The sequence below is a fragment of the Carassius auratus genome, unplaced genomic scaffold (assembly GCF_003368295.1).
Source record: "Carassius auratus strain Wakin unplaced genomic scaffold, ASM336829v1 scaf_tig00008058, whole genome shotgun sequence".
NCBI lineage: Eukaryota > Metazoa > Chordata > Actinopteri > Cypriniformes > Cyprinidae > Carassius > Carassius auratus.
In genome coordinates, this window is record NW_020523902.1 from 435001 (window position 1) to 457083 (window position 22083).

The window sequence follows — 22083 nt, forward strand, 5'->3', positions numbered from 1 at the left end:
TGATATAGTGAGTCTGGCACTCTTTTAAGCCTGTTGAACTGTGTTTACAATCAGAGATCTTTTTCTCTTCACATTGAAAGCGAGTTAATTGATCCACGTAAGCCCTCTAGATTTGGCAACTTCCCTTTCTTTTGGAGAAGCTTTCGGGCTCATTAAAGATTTAGAGGAAATTTCAGTCACTCAGCGCCCACAGGAGATGCCGTTGCATTTTTACTCAGCGCCTTGTGTTTTTTTCTTTCCTTCTCTTGCATGATGTTAGCTAACACTGGAAGCTCTTGTAGTATGAAGCGCAGGCTAATTAGGGAGAGAGAGAGAGAGTATAAAGGATGGGGAGGGAGAAAGGATCTCAGCTTAGCCAAGCAGAAAGATGACCCATTGCTGCATACAGTACGCATCTGAACATAGACCGAGATCCAAAGCCTCCATTGTGTATCATCCTCACACATGCTATTTGAATGAAATCACTGTCTTTAGTCACACGGCCATATGAGGAATAATCCCATTAACCTGTTTAGCAACACATTAAGAGCCAGGACTAAATATAGCAGGTTGAGTAACTGCACACTCTCGCAATGCACCATGGGAAAACAGAAACACTTGGTCCAGATTTTTTCTGTAACCGTGTCTGGAAAACATCACTTCTACACTTAAACAATGAACTGTCTGTTTGCCACAGAACAATCCTGTAGCTGATTAGTTTTTGCCAATTTCTCATGAATTTTCCATGAATCCAAAGCACATCCTTCCCCATCCTGTACTCCCAAAGGGGGTCGAGTTTGTCCCCATGTGTCCACATGCAATAATCCCCCATCTGTCTGTTTTCATGCCGCCTCAGGTCTTGGGGATTCTTCAAATCAACATGTCTTCATGTAGTCATTTGCATTCCTCAAATTGCTTTCTTTAGTTGTTTCAAAAATAGCACGCTCATTCTTGTATTTTATTCTGCAATAAAACCCTGTCCTTTTTGACTGTATCAAAAAAACAAAAAACTAATTTCAAACACCAACATAATCCTTCTCCAGATTAACATATACCTCTCTTATACAGAGCATTAATCACAATGAAAAGACACTTTCCTCTAGCTTTTGGTGCAGACCAAAGTCTGGTTCGCTTGGTTGATGTGAATGCAGTTTTTTCTGAAAGCGGCTTTAAAGGTGGTTCATGTAAATGGAAGTACTGTACAGTATGTTATGAAAGCATTCTGACTTGCATAAGCAAACCGTTATTGATCACTGTATAATTTGAATATTTGCACACACTCAAGTCACACTCATAGACTGTAATGCTTTTCTCAAAGCAGCTTGTCTGTGAATAAATTGCCTTCTGTGAGCAGCCCAATTTCACTTGCAATGCGTCCCGCAGAACACAGATGACAGAAGTGCCATTCTGTGTGTGTAGTTTTGATGGTAAATCCATAGGGACAAATACTACAAACATAGCCAAACTGACATAGGACTTTTTTTTGGGGGGTGGGGGGGGGTAAGATTTATTTATATATTTTAATGATATATTGAATACTAAACTGGACAAGTCCTTGGATTAAATTTCATAAATCTGGTCATTTTGTTTACATCTCACAATTCAATTTTTTTTTTCAGAATTGCAAGTTTATATCTCACAACTGCAAGTTATAAGTTTTTATCTCATTTTAAGAGTTTTTATCTCATAATTTGAAAGAACTAAGAATTGCAAGTTTATATTTCTTAATTGCAAGTTATATTTGAAATTACAAGTTTACATCTTGAAATACTGACCATTTCCCTCAGAATTGCAAGTTCTTAAAAAAAAAAAGTCAGATTTGTAAGATGCTACTTCGAAATGGTGAGAAAAAAGTCAGAATTTTGAGATAAAAAGTCACAATTGCCATTTCTTTTTTCAATTCCATGCCAGAAATAAGCTTCCAAAGAAATCAAACTGCCATTCAGTGATCAAACCATGGATAAACAGTGTGAAAACATCTGAAATACATAAAAAAACTCCAAATCCAGTAAACATCAGAAACATTACCAAGTTTACTAAATAAGCTAAAAATGGTTTGATAATATATTTGCATATTAAAGCCCTATTCTGGCAGTCTCTGGGACAGTTGAAACTCTTTTGCACGTCATTTTCTGGCTGGTATAATTAGGCGACTGTATCCCTCTGAAGCTGTTCAGCGCCAGCTGTTGTATGACTGGATGTCCAGAGGGAGCTGCCTTCATTGTAATTAACTCACACCACCTCTCCAGGTACAAGACCAGCGGTCAGTCTGGTCTCCACGAGTATAGTACCTTCTCTTCACAGCTTGTTAACTGGGGTCAGAACATTTCTACCAGAGTGACTGCTCTTATGAAACATTGTAACAGTTTCTATCCGAGTCCCATTTTTGTTAACAAAATCTCCTGATTCACTTGTTTATTTTAAGAACACACATCCATCTTTCTTTCTCGGTCAGCCCCTATAAACAGACCCTCAGTGCAATGTGGATATTCCTTGGTGATGTTGAACCATATTTTGAACATGCAATACAAATGCAATACAGACAGTTCATGAAATCCCATTGAAAGGTGTGTGATGCTAATGATACGCTCACATTCAGCTAAAGTCAAAAGGAATCACAGGGTCCTGGAAAAACTTCACTGCTGTTCCAGGAAGCTGGTGCTTGTGCTTTATAGCCTGTCCTCAAAAAAACACAGCACATTACAGTCTTTGTTTTCGGTTTTGACAACATATTTTAACTTTTATTATTTGAGCCAAGTACTTACATTTTTTTATGAAATATATATTTTTTAATAATTAAATTAAATATTATTTAATTTATTAATTAAAAACTAAATGTTAGTAAAGTTCATAGCAGCCAATTTACAAATATATAAATGGTAATATTTAAACATCAAAAGTAATTCAGCCATCACAAACACCCTTGATACCAGAAGTTATTTAAATATTTTAGTTAAATATTATATAGATTAAATATTTATTAAACACCATTGATATCAGACGTTATTTAAATAATCATTATTTTATTTAATAATTAATATTTAAATATCAGTAGCAATTAATTTACACACACACACACATACACACACACACACACACACACACACACTTCACTTAAGTGTAAATCTTTTGAAATCTGGAATCTGAGGGTGCAAAAAAGGAAATTTCCTTTAATATATAATGTAAATTTAACAATGAATATAAATATTCAAAAATGTTGATATATTTACGGTATACAGCTTTGATAATAGAAGTTATTAAAATAAATATTATGTAACATTAATTCATAATTGAATTGATAAAATTCAGAAAAATCTGTTTACTAAAATATTTTATATGGAATGCAACTCAGCCATCACAAACACTTTTTATATTTATTTTATTGAAATAAATAATTATTATTTAATGGAATCATTTATAATTAAATATTAGTCAAATTCACAGCCATCCATTTACATATACTGTATATTTTATTAATTACCATTAATACTAAAATAATATTCAAAATTAATATTAAATAGTAATGTAATGTTTAAATATGTCATAGCAAACGATTTAAAAATATGATATTTATGAATAAAATTTTAAAACAAAAATAGAAATCGTTACAAAAGTTACATTGATCTAGATTTAGTAGTGCATCCATTCATAAGTGTTCACAATGTGTTTTATTTTCTTAATAAACTGTTCTGGTCTGATCACAGTAATGATTAGTCATTGTCTCAAGTTCTGCTGTGAATTCGCCAGTGACAACACAACCACACATGTCTATCAGAGGATGCCAAAACATCATATTGTCTGTTTACTGACAGGTTCAAACATTTCTCTTAGAGCCGCACTGCTCTTTAGACGTGAGGGCATTCCTGTGAGGATAGCTGGAGGTTTAGCCTAAGAACCACCTGCTGCAGCAGTTGGACTGGATTTGTACGATACGGAGAAAGACGACAGGATTGAGTCAGAGGGCTGAGTTAGGCTAAGGTGTTTCCTGTTTATGGATCAAAGTGCTAAGGTACTCCAGATGGTTGGGACAGGTAGCTCAAATTATTTCTTAATGGAAGCTAATGGTCCATGAAGACACTTGGCCAGAGAAACATGCAAGTGTGCCGGGCCGGCTATAAAACAATAACTATTCCTGGACACCAATCTGTGGGTTTTAGAGGCTGGAGTGTGTGTGTTGAGACTTTTAACTCCTCAAACGTTTGCTGTGTGGGATGGCTGTTGCTTACTTACAAGGGAATTAAGGGTTCAAGGGTGACCAGATGGCAATCTGTAGGCTAATCTGTACACCTGGTGTGTCACTAGGGCAAAGGTTCAAACCCTGAAATTACAGTAGCGATGGGAACTTTGGAAAGGGGTTATCTAGATAGATAGATAACATGCAAAAACAAAATTTAAATGCTTATTTTTTTTCTAATTTATATATGCTATGTTTGGTCAATAAGAGTTTTTTTAAATGTTATTTTGAAAGAAGTCTCATGCATTTATATGATAATTTTTTTTTGTATGAATAGCTATAAAAACCTTTTATAAAATTTATGAGATATATATTTTAATGTTTTTATACATATATATTTATACATATATATAAATATATATATATAAATGTTTATTTTTATATTTATTGTTTAAATATGCTTTTTATGTTTTTGAAATGTTATGCTCACCAAGGCTGCAATTATTTGATAAAAAATATTACTACAAATTTAAAATAACGATTTTCTATTATCTTTTCAAATCAGATTTATTCCCGGTATAGCAAAGCTGATGTCACATGATCCTTTTGAAATCCTTTTAATTTATTTTCCTATTATCAATGTTGAAAACAGTTGCCCTGCTTAATATTAGGTTTAAGGGCTTGAATAGAAAGTTCAAAAGAACAGCATTCGTTTGAAATAGAAATGTATTGTTACTTTTGATTAATTTAAAGCAATAAAAATAATTTCTTTGAAAAAAAAAAACGTACTGACCTTAAACTTTTGTACGTTATATTTTTTTATGTTCTGTTTAGTTATATGCATTTGCAAAGGCATTTTTCTCAGTATTTATATTTTTTTGTACCCTCAGATTCCTGATTTTCAAATAGTTGTATTTCGGCCAAATATTTTCCGATCCTAATAAACCATACATCAGTGGAATGGTTATTAATTCAGCTTTTCAAAAAAAAATCTATTTATCCTTCCTTAATTTTGTACAACTCTTTATTTGACATTTTATTTCCCTTTTGCCTGTAGGAAAACCCATACCTGTGCAGTGACGAATGCGATGCCTCCACCAAAGAACTTGCCCATCCTCCAGAGCTGATGCAAGACCCTGAGCGAACTGGACTCATCACGTACTGGCAGACTGTAACATGGAGTCGTTTTCCTGAGCCTCTTCAGGCCAACATATCCTTATCCTGGAACAAAAGCCTGGAGTTAACAGATGACATCCAGATAACCTTTGAGTATGGAAGGCCCACAATAATGGTGCTGGACAAGTCCCTGAATTATGGACGAACCTGGCAGCCTTATCAGTACTATGCCGATGACTGCATGGACGGCTTCGGGATGTTGCCAAAGAGGGTGCAGGATCTGTCGGCCACGAACGTGACTAGAGTCATATGTACAGAGCAATACTCTCGCTGGGTCGGTTCCAAGAATGAGAAGAATGTGCGGTTTGAGGTCCGGGAACGCTTTGCCATATTCGCTGGGACAAAATTACAAAACATGGACAACTTATACACGCGCATGGAGAGTATGAAAGGCCTGCGAGACTTTTTCACCTTCACAAACCTACGCCTTCGGCTGCTGAGACCGGCGCTTGGAGGAACATACGTACAAAGAGACAACCTTCTCAAGTACTTTTACGCCATCTCCAATATCGACATACCAGCAAGGTAATGATGCACAGCACAGTGTTTGTGTTACTGATGGATAGCTTTTGCTGGTTTTATTGTTTAATCGCTCATTTTTCAGCCTTTTCTGTCTGAAAGAGTAGAGGAATTGAAGGAATTATGGGAGAAGGGAGGGAGAAGGGTTTCAGAACACAATAAAGGAGCAAATCTTCATATTTTAGGAATCTGATATTGTTTTATCACATTCAAATAAATACATTTGAGAACAAAAGCTGACACTTGCATCAGACATCTTTGTGTCCAGCGCATATACAGGCCTACAGCGTTGTGCTCTTCTAAAACGAAATCACTGGAGTGCAGAATGAACTCAGTCTTCTAGGGTTGTCATTTTACATAACCTTAAATGCTTTGATAAATATCGCATGCATATGTTAGGGCATATCAAGAAGATGTTTTCTTTCACCCATTTCAATGCTTCTGGTTCTGGAATTTGTAGGTCAACTTATGCATGGAATAGACCTATGCAAAAAAGTTTCCAATTTTCAATGATAGTGGAGTGGTATATTATAAATATATTCTAAACTTTATCAGCTTGGCTCATGAATATTAATTAGGTAACAATTTTCAACAAGTAGCCATAAAATTAATGCGTCTGTGAAGTTATATGTCTGGGGACGGTACTTTTTTTCTAGGCTGTGGACAAACATAACACGTCTCTAAAAACATCCCGATTATTGCCCAAATAGTTAGAAGGATCGATAACGCTTTCCGTGCACCATATTAATCTACATGAGTGCATATTTTAATATTAAAAAAACTTCAAAGGTTAGCCTAAAAAAGTGAACCATGTTGATCCACCTTTAGAAATGTCCATAGAGACACATCTTTTCAACAACATTTCAAACTAGTTGTTCTATACGTTAAAGTGATCACCTGGCAGACACAGCTATGATAAAACTGTCCAGCAGTGAAGGGCCCGAACCTCCGGTAATGCAAACCCTCAATCAATACTTATTCTGGTATGTCAGAGAGGAAATTGTTTTAACGGCGACAGGGAATGGGATGGGTAAAGTAGACTAATGGACAAGCAGAAAGCGGCCTATCAGAGTGCTGACTGATGTTTCAGTGTTTCACAATGAGAGGAGCGTTGGAGTGGAAATGTTAAGCTAATACCCAGTGGAAAATCGTCCTGGGATATTGCATTCGTTCCACAATATTGGGACGCGTTTCAGCAGCATTTGAATAATAAAAATGGCACGGCCTCCCTGATGGCTTGCCCTGCGAGTACTCATCTAAATGGAGTCCATGGGGTTGGTGGGTGTTGGGCATGATAATCAGATCAGAGTCTACAGCCGGTGACACTTCCTGCATCACAGCCCATTTCCTCTGTCATCAAGCATGTGCTAATAACCAGCGCTAAAAGCCTATAATAAGATGGGCCAAGGATCCTTAATTGAGGAAGATGAAGTGTTACTTGTTTAAAGCAATTAAGGTATGCTGTTAATATCCCTATTTATCTCTTTATCTTGCGTCTTGTTTGCCAGGAAATGTTACGTGCTCTCTGATAATGATGTTTGCCTTTTTATCCGAAGTGCCAGCAATACTACTAACTCATATTCCTGCAGAACGCATCTAAAAATAACCTGACCAAACAATGAAAACATATTCCTCAGTTGTTTTTTTTGCCCTGCTGCTTTGATGACATTCGTGAAAAATGTTCTTGATCAGCTCCTTTCCTGCTAAAAAGTAATGTTTAGGAGGCATCATGCTGTACAGCACACCACATGTCGGTGAACATAATGAGGCGCAATCATTCTTTTTATTTATTCTTTGCGCAACGGTAATGTGTGAAAAGATAAGACTTGCGTTTTATCCTCACCTTCTCTGCCCTGCTCTGGTTTGCTGCAATCTTGACGTAAGATACAAGACAGTAGAAAGAGTTCACAAATAGGCATCCCAGTAGATGGACCGGATTTGGAAACGGTAGGAGAGCGGGAGGGTGGGCTCGTGTTCCATCAGACAAATATCCCAAAGACATTGCTTGAACCTTAATTAAACCTGGTAAGAGAGGAAATAAATAAATAAACACAATTCCCAGGGTTCGTGTTAATTTATGCAAAGACTTGAGCTGATCAGATGCATCTCCTGTTCCCTTTCCTCCTGAATCCTCACATGAAACCCTTCTGAACATCCAGTGTACCAAGATACTGCAGCCTTGATACTGAATATCAAAGAAGCCAGGGATGGCTGCTGAATTTTGCAGAAGGGATTTTGGAGAAATAATGCTGTTTTATTAATATACACAGAACATGATAGGCCATTACTAAAGATCAAGGTTGAACGGAAATAAAATAAGCCTATGTAAGCCTATCAGAACTCGCATCTGAGAGATGTCCTTGGACCCACGTTGGCAAAGAGACAGAGGTTATGGAGGGAAGATGAAATGAAGGAAGCTCCAGAGGAGCCACGAGGACAACATCAGGATCAATCCATCTTTATCACTCGTGTGTGGGCAGAAACTCTTTCATGAAAGGGCCACCATGAAGAGGTGTTTTATAGAGAATCAAGAATCACTCAGAGACTGATTCACACCCACACTTGGATTGTGCTGTTTTGCTCTTGTATTAAATGTAAGTGCTTGTGATTTCAATCATTTAATCATCAGGCCTTAAAACACCAAGACATAGCAAAATATATGCTTAGAAAAAAGTTGAAAAGCAAATACCAGACAAAGGTTTGAACACACCTACTCTTTCTCTATTATTACCAGTGCTGGGGAAGCTACTTTAACCCTTCAGTAGGTAGCAATACATACACATACACTGTATACATGTATGGCAAATATAAAATAATACACATTATATAGTCAACAATGTGTACAGTAAGCAGTAATATCTCTTTAATCTTGTTCATTCTTGTAAAGTATGTATTTTATCGAATCAGTGAATAATTTTTTAAACCTGTTCATTGAAATTAATAATCTGAATTATTTCACTCAAATTAATCTTTAAAGTAAGCAAACAGATGAGTGTGAGTGTGTTCGATTATTGGTCACGTTTGCACATATATACAGTATTGTTGGAAAGTTTGGGGTCAGTAATACTTTTATTCAGCTAGGATGCATTACAATAAATGGATCATACATTATGCTTTTTTAAACATTTTATGTATCAAAGAATTATGAATGAAATGTATTACGGCTTAAACAAATATATTAAGCAGCACAACATGAATATATATATCTATCTATATATATAGATAGATATATAGATATATATGTGATTAATCGTTTGACAGCACTAATATAGCCGAAAATAAAAGTTTTTGTTTACATAATATATGTGTGTATACTTTTTATATTTCTGTATATGTAAATACAAACACATATGCATGTATATATTTAAGAAAATGTTTACATTTATATATTAAATATATTTATATGTGATATACATTATATGAATATAAATATATAAATGTTAATATCTTCAAAATATATGCTGTATGTATGTATATATATATATATATATATATATATATATATATATATATATATATATATATATATATATATATATATATATATAGGATTCTTACAAGAAACATTTATTGTAAATTGCAATACTTCACAATATTACTGTTTTACTTTATCAGATAAATGCAGCCTGAGATAAGAGACATTAAAAAATCTTTCCAACTCTTTCATTTTTAAATGGTATTGTATATCACTAAAAACGGTGTATGAGTAGCACATGAAACTGTACAAAAATTTGAACACTTGTAAGTAGTATGCTAGCATGCTAATCCAAAACAGCCATACAAGTGGAAACTTAGCACTGACACTTTAGGGTTGATATTCAGCATTCATCTGTGTTGATATTTAGTACTAGTCAGGGTCGTGTGGCAGGGGTCTAATGGGTAAAGTGAAGCAGCCATCAGCTTTGGCCTAACAATCATTGACAGACGGATTCGCTAGATGTGTCTGAGATCTGGGCAGGACCATTTATTCAGTCTGACCCTCATTCACCTCCTTCATCGGTCCCATTAGGAAAATGTCAGTCTACCAAAAAGGTGTCCTCCAGAGGAAGTGAAGTCTCTGGACATCAGATGGCATCTCTTGATTCCTGTGCTCTCTGAGAGGCACCTGAGCCCTGAATCTAAGGTGTAAGACTGGCAGAGAGGGTGTGAGAGACATTGGCAGGCTTGTCAAAAGAGAACTTGGGCAATTTGGAGCAGGACAGTTTGGGAAAATTCACACGACACCGGTCAGATTCTGTCAGGCCCATCTATCTTTTCACTGAAACATTTGTTTCATTGAGGATCTGAGGGCAAAGTGTACTATCAGATAATACGAAAAAAAAAAATGTGACTTACACTGAAATAAGTTAAACATAACATAATGGTACCTTTCACTAGAAAATAGTATTTTCATTTGTTCTACTTAAAAGTTTAATTCCGTGTTCTTTTTAATTTACTAGCAATTACTGAATGCTTATTGTTACTAGACCATTTTTGGAAGTACCATGGAATAATTTACTATGTTAATACCGTACTAAATTAATTTCAGTATAACATGAATAATATGAAAATACTATAATGTTATCATGTATCATCACCTGTACTGTAGTACTAGCACAGCCATGCTACATGTCAGTGAGGCTAGTTAACCAGTGTGATGATGCTGGTTAACTAGTTAAAAAGCCTCATGGGTACACCAGCACACCATCATCCAATGCTACCTAGATTTCCCAGCACCATACTGTATGCGGAAGACCAGCTGTGGTGGTCTTTTCAGTAGGGAAATTTGCTTTAAAAATTTTCTGATTTTAATGTTGCCCTGGATTTGTTTTAGGATGTCTTTTCATCATAAACCCTTAGATAATAACTTGTGGAGGAATTTCCGTCTGCTCCTTCACACAATACAATCCCATTATGTAAGTACTGAGGGATATCTCTGAGTGTGTACGTGACGTGATTCTATGAATGATTCTCTGCTCTAACTGAGGCTCAAATTCTTTGTGGTTGCTTTGGAAAAACAAACCGCAGTGAAAAACCCAAAAGCTGATGCAAAGCTCACAAACTAATCTGAGCAATCTGCATGGTTATTACAGTATAAATGAAATCTCTTGTCTACTGTACTCTACGGAAGCATCCCTTCACGCTGGTCAGAATCCATAAATCACAGAGAGCATGGCATGGCTTTATTTGATACATTACTTTGTTCTGCTGGGATCTGTCAATATTCAGACATGCTGACAGTTGCTTAGCATCTTCAGTGCACTGTGCTGTGAATGACCTGACAGGCCATCATATGCTGCCATCCCTACTGAAAACACCAGCACATATAGTAGTATATTCCACATAAAGTATATTCCCATCAAACTTCTTGAAATCAACTTGAATTGTCATTCTCAACCCTTTTTATGTCCATAATATGATGTAATTTTAGGTGAAATTAGGAAAATTGTTTCATGAAAATTGGATATTACATACCAGAATGGAGCCAGACAAAATTTTCTATATAGCTGTTTGGTTAATGGTTAAAATTATCCAAAGGAGAGTCCTGTCAGAAGAAAAGCAAGTTAGTACATTTTGATGAAAAGTACAAAGAAAACTATTCTTTGCAAATTAGGTATACATAATGCAATATTCAAAACAGTCTCTAAATCAAATATTTTATGAGATTAATAACATGTTACAGTTATCTCTCATGTGCTCACAAGGCTGCATTTATTTGATCAAAAATACGGTAAAAACAGTAATATTGTGAAATATTACAATTTAAAACACCTGTTTTCTATTTTAATATATCTTAAAAAGTAATTTCTTCCTTTTGATGGCAAAGCTGAATTTTCAGCATAATTACTCCAGTTTTCAGTGTCACATGATCCTTTACAAATCATTCTAATATTAAAATTTTTTGCTCAAAACCATTTAATCTTGTCTTTAAAAAAATATTATTATACATTTTCTCTTAAATATTTTTTGGAAACAGTTTCCACCTGTTACCATCATGGACTTTTAGTTTGTTTTCTTCCCTCATGTTTTTCCCTGATGTGTGTTGATTAGTTCATTCTGTTCTCCTGTGTTCTAGTTAATCTAGTTATTAGTCCCTTGTTTGAGTTAGTATAAGTACTCCCTGATCTGTTTCTTATGTTGTCCGGTATTGTTTTATTTTATCAGGTGTGTGAGAAATTCTTCACCTTGTGGATTATCTATTACAATGAAAATGATTTATTTCTATCATTTTTGTGCTTTTATCCTCCTTGCAGCAGTCTGTGTGACACCCCCAGGGTGTTTACTTAAATAGATTTTAAATGTCTTTAATGCATCCTTGCTGTATAAAATTTACTAATTTCTTCTTCAAAAAACATACTGACCGCACATTTGAGTAGGCATGTATGTTTGATATGTTTAAATGATTATTTGGACTGTCAAATTAACAAATTTTTGCATTGTGTTCTCATTGACTAAAATTATTTCATTTCATTGAGTAAACTGGACTATAATGAATATGACAGGACAAAATATGAACTAAATTTCAAGGACATTTTTGACGAACTACGACTAAAACAAATCAAGCTGTAAAAATGAACACTGCCTGAAGGCCTGAGGGGAGTCATGTAAGTAGGTTTGGGGGCAACAGAGCCATGTCAACAGATCAATGAAGCCCCTTTCAAAGCCAGTCAGACACATCTGAAGAGCTGAGCACTGAGTTTTCTTTGGAAAGGGCCTTGAGTGAGCGCCATTCTTCAGCTGCGTTTCAACTCAACCTGTAGTGCTGCATTTTAGTGCACGCTTGCTTTAATCTCACATTCTCTTTTTTCATCTTGTTTAGTGTGCATCTCTTTCCATACTAAGCCAGTCCATCCCACAGCAGGAAAAAAAAGGTTTTCAAGTTTTCTGCAAGGTTTGAGGTATAGAGTATTAATATATTTTCTGCTAGGGAGTACTAGGTGGTTGTTAGGGTATTGCTTTGCTGTTACCATGGTGAATGCTAGGGTGTATGTTCAGTTTATCATCTGCCAGGAAAAATTATAAATCTGATCATTTTGAAAAGTTATGCCACACCTCAGCCACATAAAGACCATAAAAAAAGTTAAAGTGTACTGTAAAAAAAAATAAAATAAAAAAAGTACCGGTAATATGTAAACGGTAATACTGTAAAGATGCTATGTTAACAACCTCTTAATTGGTTGTTTATATACTAAATACAGCTAAAAACTGTAACAAATCTTACAGAAAATTTTAAGTTTCGTCTTAGTTTAATTCTACATGACATTCTCTTTAGCACCTGCATTTTTGAGTGTTTTTCAATGTAAAATTATAAAACAATTTTAGTAATTTAATAAGTTGGTATATAATATACTGTATGTTATATATGTGACCCTGGACCACAAAACCAGTCTTAAGTTGCTGGGGTATATTTGGAGCAATAGCCAAAAAATACATTGTGTGGGTCAAAATTATAGATTTTTCTTTTATGCCAAAAATCATTATGATATTAAGTAAAGATTATGTTCCATGAAGATATTTAGTAAATGTCCTACTGCTTACATATCTAAAAACATATTTTTTGATTAGTAGTATGCATTGCTAAGAAATTTATTTGGACAACTTTAAAGGCAATTTTCTTAATATTTAGATTTTTTTGACACCAGATTTGCTCGGCAATATCTCGGCCAAATTTTATCCTATCCTAACAAACCATACATCAATGGAAAGCTGATTTATGATGTATAAATCTAAAAAAAACATTAATTACTGGCGATTTTTTTTAACTGTACATTTCGGTTTGATCAAATCCTTAAACTAACAGAAATTGAGCATGAAGAATTCAATTAGCTGAAGTGTGGAGAATCATTTTTAGGGTTAGTTAGGGTTGCTCAAATATTGTGTAACATTTCATAGACAAATTTTAAAAGCAGTCTATTTATGACTTCACTTCCACTTAGACATCTTTGGTGTATTTGTCCATGAGTTTCACCACACTGCGTTGTGTGGGCGCATGTGTGATCTGTAATTTTTGCTTTTGTCTGCAGTGCTTTCATGTGATGTAATACTTGCCCTAGTTTTTGGTGAAGATTATGCTGGCGATACATCGGTACAGTTAGAAGCAGAGAGGAGAATGTATTATAAATGCTCAGGTCTAGCAGAGCTGCTCTTACAGTATTCCCACAGGAGCTCCTTGAGTTTGCTTCTAAAAAGCCGAACACCATCAGCGCTGACCATCAAAGATGAGTCCTTGGCCTGAGTTACTCTTCTGCTAAGGTTACATTAGTGAAGAGGCCAGGGGCGCAAACTCAGGCTTGCTTCCACCCTCCCCGCATGATCGCTGCTGTAACATATGCGAAGATATATTATTAAACACATACCGAGTAACAGTGAAAGAAAAAATACTGTGGGTTATTGGCAGTGCGGAAATTCAGATGGCATGGTCTCCAAAGCCCCTGCAGTCTTTCTGTCTTTGTTAGTCGTGCTCACGATCGTTCAAGTATCTGAAAACACAATTAATCTTTGAAACATAAAATACAAATGTACAGAAACAGCAGTTTAAAAAGTATTGATGATTTGACCAAGTTACTGAAGTGTGCCATTGTTTCTACTGTATCAGCTTTAGGGTTTTTGTTGCCATCCGAAATTGGAACATAAAATTGCAAGCTACTTTTTTTTTAAAGTTAACTATTATTAAAGTTAATTTAAGTGCACTCTGCTGTTTGAGTATCCCAAACAGCTCGACAGAAAGGCTCAACCATCTGAATTTGTTTTGGGCAGAACCATTGGTTGTCCAACCAATAGAAAGTTCAGGAAACCTGTTTTAAAACATAATTTGATGAATAACTGCAGCCATGATCAATAAAAAAATTACACAAATCTCGAAAAGACTTTCTTTCTGATGACATATGGAATTCTAGAATCATTTAGTCCAATCATTTAGTAATCTAATCAATGACTGATGAATAGAACCAAACCCTGCCCTACATTTTTTTGCTTTTTCACATTAGCTTTGCTAATGTTACACTCAATACATCACGATGCACAAGAAAAGATCTGTCTCTACTTCTGTGACTTTAATTGAAATTAACACAATGTGAAGTGCACCAAGCCAAAGTCTATAATGAACACGATTTGGATAAAAATGTCTCATTGAAAATAATTACAATTATTTGAAAAATTTATGTTCAGTGATACTACACTACATGATGAAAAAAAAAGTTCTTAGTTTTTTTGTCTTGTTTTCCAATGCAAATACAAATACACAAGGATGCACAGCAGCACACAAACATGCCAAATATTACAAATTAAAGGATTGCAATGCATAAATTTTTTTGTAGGCTTATATAATTTGTAGGCTTAATATATATATATATATATATATATATATATATATATATATATATATATATATATTATATTATATTATATTATATATATATATATATATATATATATATATATATATATATATATAAAATTATATTATATTATATTATAATATATATATATATATATATATATATATATATATATATATTATAATATAATATAATATAATTTTATATATATATATATATATATATATATATATATATATATATATATATATATATAATATAATATAATATAATATAATTATATATATATATATATATTAAGCCTACAAATACAAAGTGAAAAATTTAAGTTGTACTATACTGCAAAAAGGATTCTCTTCCTCAGTATTTTATATATATATATATATATATATATATATATATATATAAAATACTGAGGAAGAGAATCCTTTTTGCAGTATAGTACAACTTAAATTTTTCACTTTGTATTAATAAATTCTGAATCCTACAATGATTGAGATTCCTACAATCCCATGGGGTGAGAAGTTTGAAATAGTGCGAAGTGCAATTTCATAGCCAAGTGAAGACTTGTGAAATGAAAATACAATATGGTGATAAATTTTGCATCAAAGCTATAGAAGAAAGCTTTGAGATCAATTTGATATTGAAGATTTTTTTTCACCCAACTTATTGACATATTCTCCATCTTACAATAAAAAGGCACCTTCAAAGCCACCATCCAAATGCAGTGAATGTAAGAGCTGAATCAAGCCAAAGCCAAAGCCAAACCTAACCAGAGGGATCAACCAACATACTTTTTCATCCTAGTTTGTGGCCGAATACTTGTCTGTTTACATATGCATTGATCTAGCTAACTCATCCACCAGAGTCTGTTTTCATCTATCTCTGTGCGTAGAAGTGGGTATTATATTACTAATGATGCACTCTCGTGGCTGTGTATGATTAAATTAACCCATGCCTTTTACCATGAGCCCTGCCATCATTTTTTATGATGGATGAAAATCGAAAAAACCTTCAGAAGCACCACCCCACCCTACAATATCCAGTATATGTCTAATACACTTAGGTTTTAACATAGCAGGAACAAAACTACTGTTAAATTTTGTCTTCTGTAATTTCCCCCATAAAAACACTCAAATTTTACTGCACAAAAAAAAAAAAAAAAAAACTCCAATTAGCAATATCAGTCCATTAAAACCACGATTAATATTTTTTTCATTATTAACATTAATGCATTCAAGTTACAAAAATTAAAAACAATAGGCATATTCTTCTGTTTGGCAATTAAATGCATGTAGCTCACCTTAATTGCACAAAACATCACAGATTCTATATTTCTCAAACAATGTATTACTATAACATTTATAGGGGAAGTATATTCAACAAGACATTTTTACAATAATAATGTTACAATTATGATTATGAAAAAATTGTTATCAATGCATTATGGTTCATTCATAGGATACTCAACTTGAGATCATTATTAGATTATTTAACCACCTGTATAATTATGGTTGTTAGAGTAAGTTGGTATATTAACATTATATAAGGTAATGATGTAAACCGTTCAATATAAATTGATTATTTTTTTCTAAAATGCCTTATGAATACATTGAATTTCTTGCATATTTTACTGTACTTCTACATCATTTCATTATAATGCAAGAAACATTTTAAAAGGTTATCAAGGAGGCAGAAAGCACAAATGAGAGGAAGAGGGAATAACAGAAAACTGTCCCCCCTGGTTTTTTGGAAGGAGATCTTTGAAATTCTATTAAGGTTGTTCAGCCTCCCTGAAAGCGAGCACCGCAGGCATAAATATCTCTGCTGCCCAGATCCCCACCCTAAAGGCACAGAATAAAAGGGGGTGTCCCAGGAAGCAAACAGAATTTTTCATCAGAACACCATTGCTCATCAAAATTTCATCCGGCCATTCTATATTGGGACTATATCTAGTGCCCTCCATCACAGCGGGATGTTCCTGTTTAGTCGATTGGGCCAATCCCTCCTGCACTAAAACATATTGTTCATTAAATGCTCCTCTCCGCCCATATTACTTTTACCTTATAAGTATTACTTCTCAAGGGGTAGGAAAAAGGGCATACGTGACATTTTGGGCAATATATATATATATATATATATATATATATATATATATATATATATATATATATATATATATATATATATATATATATATATATATCAATCAAATGATGGCTCTTGATAAGCTCTTTCTACTGTCAAAAGGACAAAAGTAAATTCATAATGAGGATATGTGCAGCATCTTTTCAGGTGCTTGCGCACCAACAAGGCTACTGGGCCAGATGGGTTACCAGCTTTCTTGTTAAAAAACTGTGCTAAAGAGCTTGCAATGGCATGGTGTCCCTTATTCCAGCGATCTCTTGATACCCATAATGTGCCAGCTCTGTGGAAAAAAATCATATATAACACCAATTCCAAAAAAAACTGGTGCATCGTCAAATAATGACCTTTGCCCTGTGGTTTTGACTTCCAGTGTCGGGAAGTGTTTTGAGAAATTCATAAAAAGAAGTAGAGCCACTATTAGACACCTGTCAGTTTGCCTATAGGCAGAATAGAAGTACTGCGGATGCTGCTCTTAACATTGTTCATATTGTCTCTAAACATTTGAGAACACTAAAGCCTATGCTCCTATTTTATTTGTGGATTTTAGTTCAGCAATTAATACAGTGCAGACACATCTGCTTTTAGAGAAGCTTTATGGCATGGGTGACAGTACTTTTTTAATTAAATGGTTTTACTATTTTTTAAGTAACAGATCTCAGCAGGTTAGGGTTAATGGGACACTTTCTGAGTTCAGATATAGAAGCACAGCAAGTGACATTTTACAGATACTGGGGTTTTATATGGACAATGTTCTTTGTTGGAAAACACACATTGACAGTCTGTGCACATGACTACAACAGAAGATTTATTTTTTAAGAAGGCTGGGTAGCAATATCTTGCATGGCCACGCTTGAAAGTCTTATTCGCTACGGAATTACAGTCTGGTTCGGAAACTTGTCTGTTGAACTGAAAAACAAATTGGCTCATATCCACAAAACAGCTATGAAAATCATAGGAATAAAACAGTATGAGCCCATAAAGACTCTATATGAACAAGCAAAAATGAGAAGAGCAATAAGTATCAGTACTGAAGCCAAACATCCTCTTTTTAGTGAATACCAGACACTGCCATCGGGAAAGAGACTAAAACTTATAGACTGTTTCAACAGCATCAACATAAACAAACGTTAATGCGCGTGAGCGCTTTTGTGGACCTAACTTAACTTCCGGTAGACTCCAAATAGAATCAATAACAACAGCCAAGTCCCTCTAGAGTAGATATTTTTTGATAACAAACAAAATGTGTTTTCTGTGTGGATCAGGCGGACTTAATGAAAATGCTAATTCATTATTTGCCAGCAGGAGATGTTTTAAAGCATAGACATAAAGCGCGAGAAGTAGAGGTTTCCCCAGTAACAGCTGTAAACGAAGCAGAGCTGGTACGCTCACACGCTGCTTTATCACGCATATAACATGCAAGTCTTCTTTCAGAAATACAGCGATATAAAAACACCTGTGCCTCGTTTTGATATTTAAACATAAATGTAAGGAATTATTATTATTAAACGTGCAGTATGTTACGTAACGTTACGTTACTCATGTTTATTTAACGAAGCCTTTTTGAAAATCGATCAGTTTTAAAATTGTGGCGAGTCTCCAAAAATAAATAAATGTATGGGAAACACATCCTGCAGCACAACCACCTGAGCCCAACTTCAGTCTACTCATCACCTTGGCTTTAACTGCGTTTGCAGATGACACCGCAGCCAGACCGATATACACAACACAGACCGGAAGTTAACTTAGGTCCAGGCGCGTGCGCCCGATGAAACAGTCTATAGACTGAAGCTTTAATTTGTTCCTGCCTCGATAAAAATGCTGAATTCCACCAAAAATAATGCTCATATTAGAACCTTGTGTTTTGCATTATATGTATTTTATATATCAGACTCATACATTGTATTTTATTCTATTTTTATTATTATTGTCTGTTCAGAGAAAAACACTGTAGCACTTTGCCCAAGACAGATTTCCCTTCGGGCACAAATAAAGTTTATCCTTATCCTTATACTTATCATAATATTAGAGTTATTCATTAGAAACCAAAAGACTTAACAATGAAAAAACTTAGCCAGTTGGTCCCAAAAGGGCGGAATTGCACTTATGCCACTTTGCCATTGAGAAATGTATGGAGGGTAAAGCACATGAGTCAAAATGACTGACACAACAAGTAAGCCTGGTAGCTCAACCAGAGGACAGCAGTTTTTAACTACTGAATATGGTTTATTAAGCTTATTTTGTGACAAAGAGCTGGATGATGATGGAGAAAATGTGAAAATCACATGTGACTTTTTTTTAAATAAAATAAATGTAGATTTTTTTTTTCTGAATAAATGTTCAGATAGTGTTCATTAAGTATATTGTCATCCATGTGTGTAAATGTTTTTATTATAAACGATTGAATGGGTACACAAAGTACATTTTGTTTTGGCCCTCTTGCAAAGTTGAAATGTCACTCACGCCCTTCTGGTTCTCACCCCTAACTCTTCTTCATAGAAAAATATCATGACTTACATGTAGGATTTCAAGTTCCAGCTGTTCATTTCAAACATAAATTTGATCTTTTAATAGTTTAGTGTAAATATTTAATTTATGAAGTTTTAATAATGTATCAAATACTTGCTTACGGTCAAGACACAAAACTGAAGTGGTCATATAAAAACATGCGCAAATGGAAAAAAAAAATGCTAGATAATATATATATTTAGTTTTTTCATAGAATGTTTATATATAATTTTTTACAGCTTTAAAATGCCACCACTAGTGGAGGATTTACATTAAATGATAATGAAATGTATTTATATTTATTATTTTCATAATATCTAAACATAATGAAATAATATTATATTATGTTTTTTTTTTAAATTGCTGTTTTGCTTTGTTTAACTATTGGTCAATCTTCCCGGAAATACAACCCAATGAAAGAAAAATGATCGCACAGAATTAGTTTCAAAACCAATACCAACCAGTGTGATTTACCCTGTAAAGATAAGTGTGTGTGTGTCTCACTGTATTCATGTGGATATCTAGAGGATTGCAGCTCTGTGGACAGTGACGCAGCAGGCAATGGAGTCACATTCTGGCAATAATTGGCCCCATCGCGATGTTTCCGTAGGGGGGAGAAATTAATTATGAAGGGACCTCCCTTATTCTTTCTCTCCTTCAACTTTTTTGATGTGCACAGGCAATGGCAAGACCACTCTCTGTATCTTTTTCCAGTTGCGCGCAAGTCTCCTTTCCTGACCATTAATCCACGTCTTCCACGTGAGAAGCTACGATGGCGATGCTTGCTTTGGCTTCCGCTCTTTCGTCCGGGAGTGCAGAAGAAGCCCTTTTCTGCATCCTGTGTGAATAATTTACAGGAGCTGCCGGTGCCAAAGCTTTCAAGGTCGTCTGCGATTCCGTAGCTGTGACTTTCGTAGCTTTCGCCTCATGGGGAGCGCTCTCTCTCCCATGTATCTCCAACCTTTTAACTGCAAATCCACCAAAAGGGGGATGGGGAATAGGGCTGTAGAGGCCAGGTCTCTGGTCTGCCACCACCCTTCAGCACTACTTTTGTATGGGCAGCTCTCTTGGCCATTGGGGAGGAAACAGCAGGGCATTTTTCATTAGCCGCTCCACCTGGCACAGGCTAGTAAAAAAAAAAGACCACATTCAGAAACAAGCTCCCTGCGACTGCCTTTTAACACACAGATCTGCTATTGTGCGGCTGACCTTTTTTTAGTTGCTGTACTTCAAAAATGTGGGAAGGGGCTGGAGCGGCGATAATAAGGAATATGAAAACCGACATCTAGTGAAGTTCTGTGAGAGCCGTGCCACCGGAGGAGTCTGAATCGGGCATCGTCAGCCGAGGTCAAAGCTTTCAGGGTCCTGTAGAAGGATTAGGATGAGGAAGAGAAAAGAGCGTTTGAAGCCATTTACCCACGTCAGTCTTACTGAGCGGTTCTTAAAAATCAATATCCGCTGCCTGAACACCTTGTAAACTGAATTGAATCTTATTTTCGGAGAGCTGTCATGTTCAATTTGTAACTTTCATCCTTAATAGTTGAAGCTAAAGCATTGCTAATATAAGGTGTATGAGTTAACAAGATGCTGAGCTTAACAAAGCGGGTTGTTTTCTCAAACAGGCCAACAAGTTCATGGGCCGTACAGCCCATTTGGAAACATTCATGCATTACCGGTCGCTAATGACACTCTTTCTCTATGTTCTCTTCCTCAATCCTCCTCAAAATGGAGGTAATAAGTCAGTCGGGTACTGGTTATAATGACCAATCTAAGCCGGCCCGAGGTGACTCTCTGGGCACTGATCATCCTCGTCTTTCCTCCATCCGTTTTTGTTTGCGTAAGTGCCTCATGATGAGCACGGCAGTGCTTCTGTGCAAATGAGAATAAATAGTCAGGGTGTCTCGTGAGAGAGGACTGTGGGAAAAATAAATCAAGCTCCCATTAACAGCAGCTTCCAGCTGCTTTAGAGCAACGGACTCCTGCGGCAGCCTTTTATCTGTCTATCTGTGTTTGTTTAGTGCCACTGCTATTTATTCATCCGAGCGCCATGATCCCGTTATTTGCACCAGACTTTGACTCTTTTAAACAAATCTTGAAAGAAATCTAGCTGCCGCATCCCATAAATGCTTAAATGGGTATAATGATATTCTATAAACGTTCATCAACGATGCCCTGGGGAGAATTACGTCACGTTCGTCTTAAGCTGTGCAGATTTATCCAAAAGCTCATTACCTAAGCAATGGCAGGGTTCAAAACAGTTTTTGT

At 35.2% G+C, this 22083-nt stretch overlaps 1 protein-coding gene across 1 annotated transcript in view; it reads left to right on the top strand.

Annotated features, from left to right (window-relative positions):
• The window catches only part of LOC113071769 (netrin-G2-like), a 56025-nt gene that overhangs the window by 7324 nt on the left and 26618 nt on the right, over window positions 1-22083 (top strand). The window contains exon 3 of the mRNA XM_026245071.1: window positions 5211-5854. Within this exon, the coding sequence (XP_026100856.1) occupies window positions 5211-5854 (644 nt within the window). The remainder of the gene's footprint in view (window positions 1-5210; window positions 5855-22083) is intronic.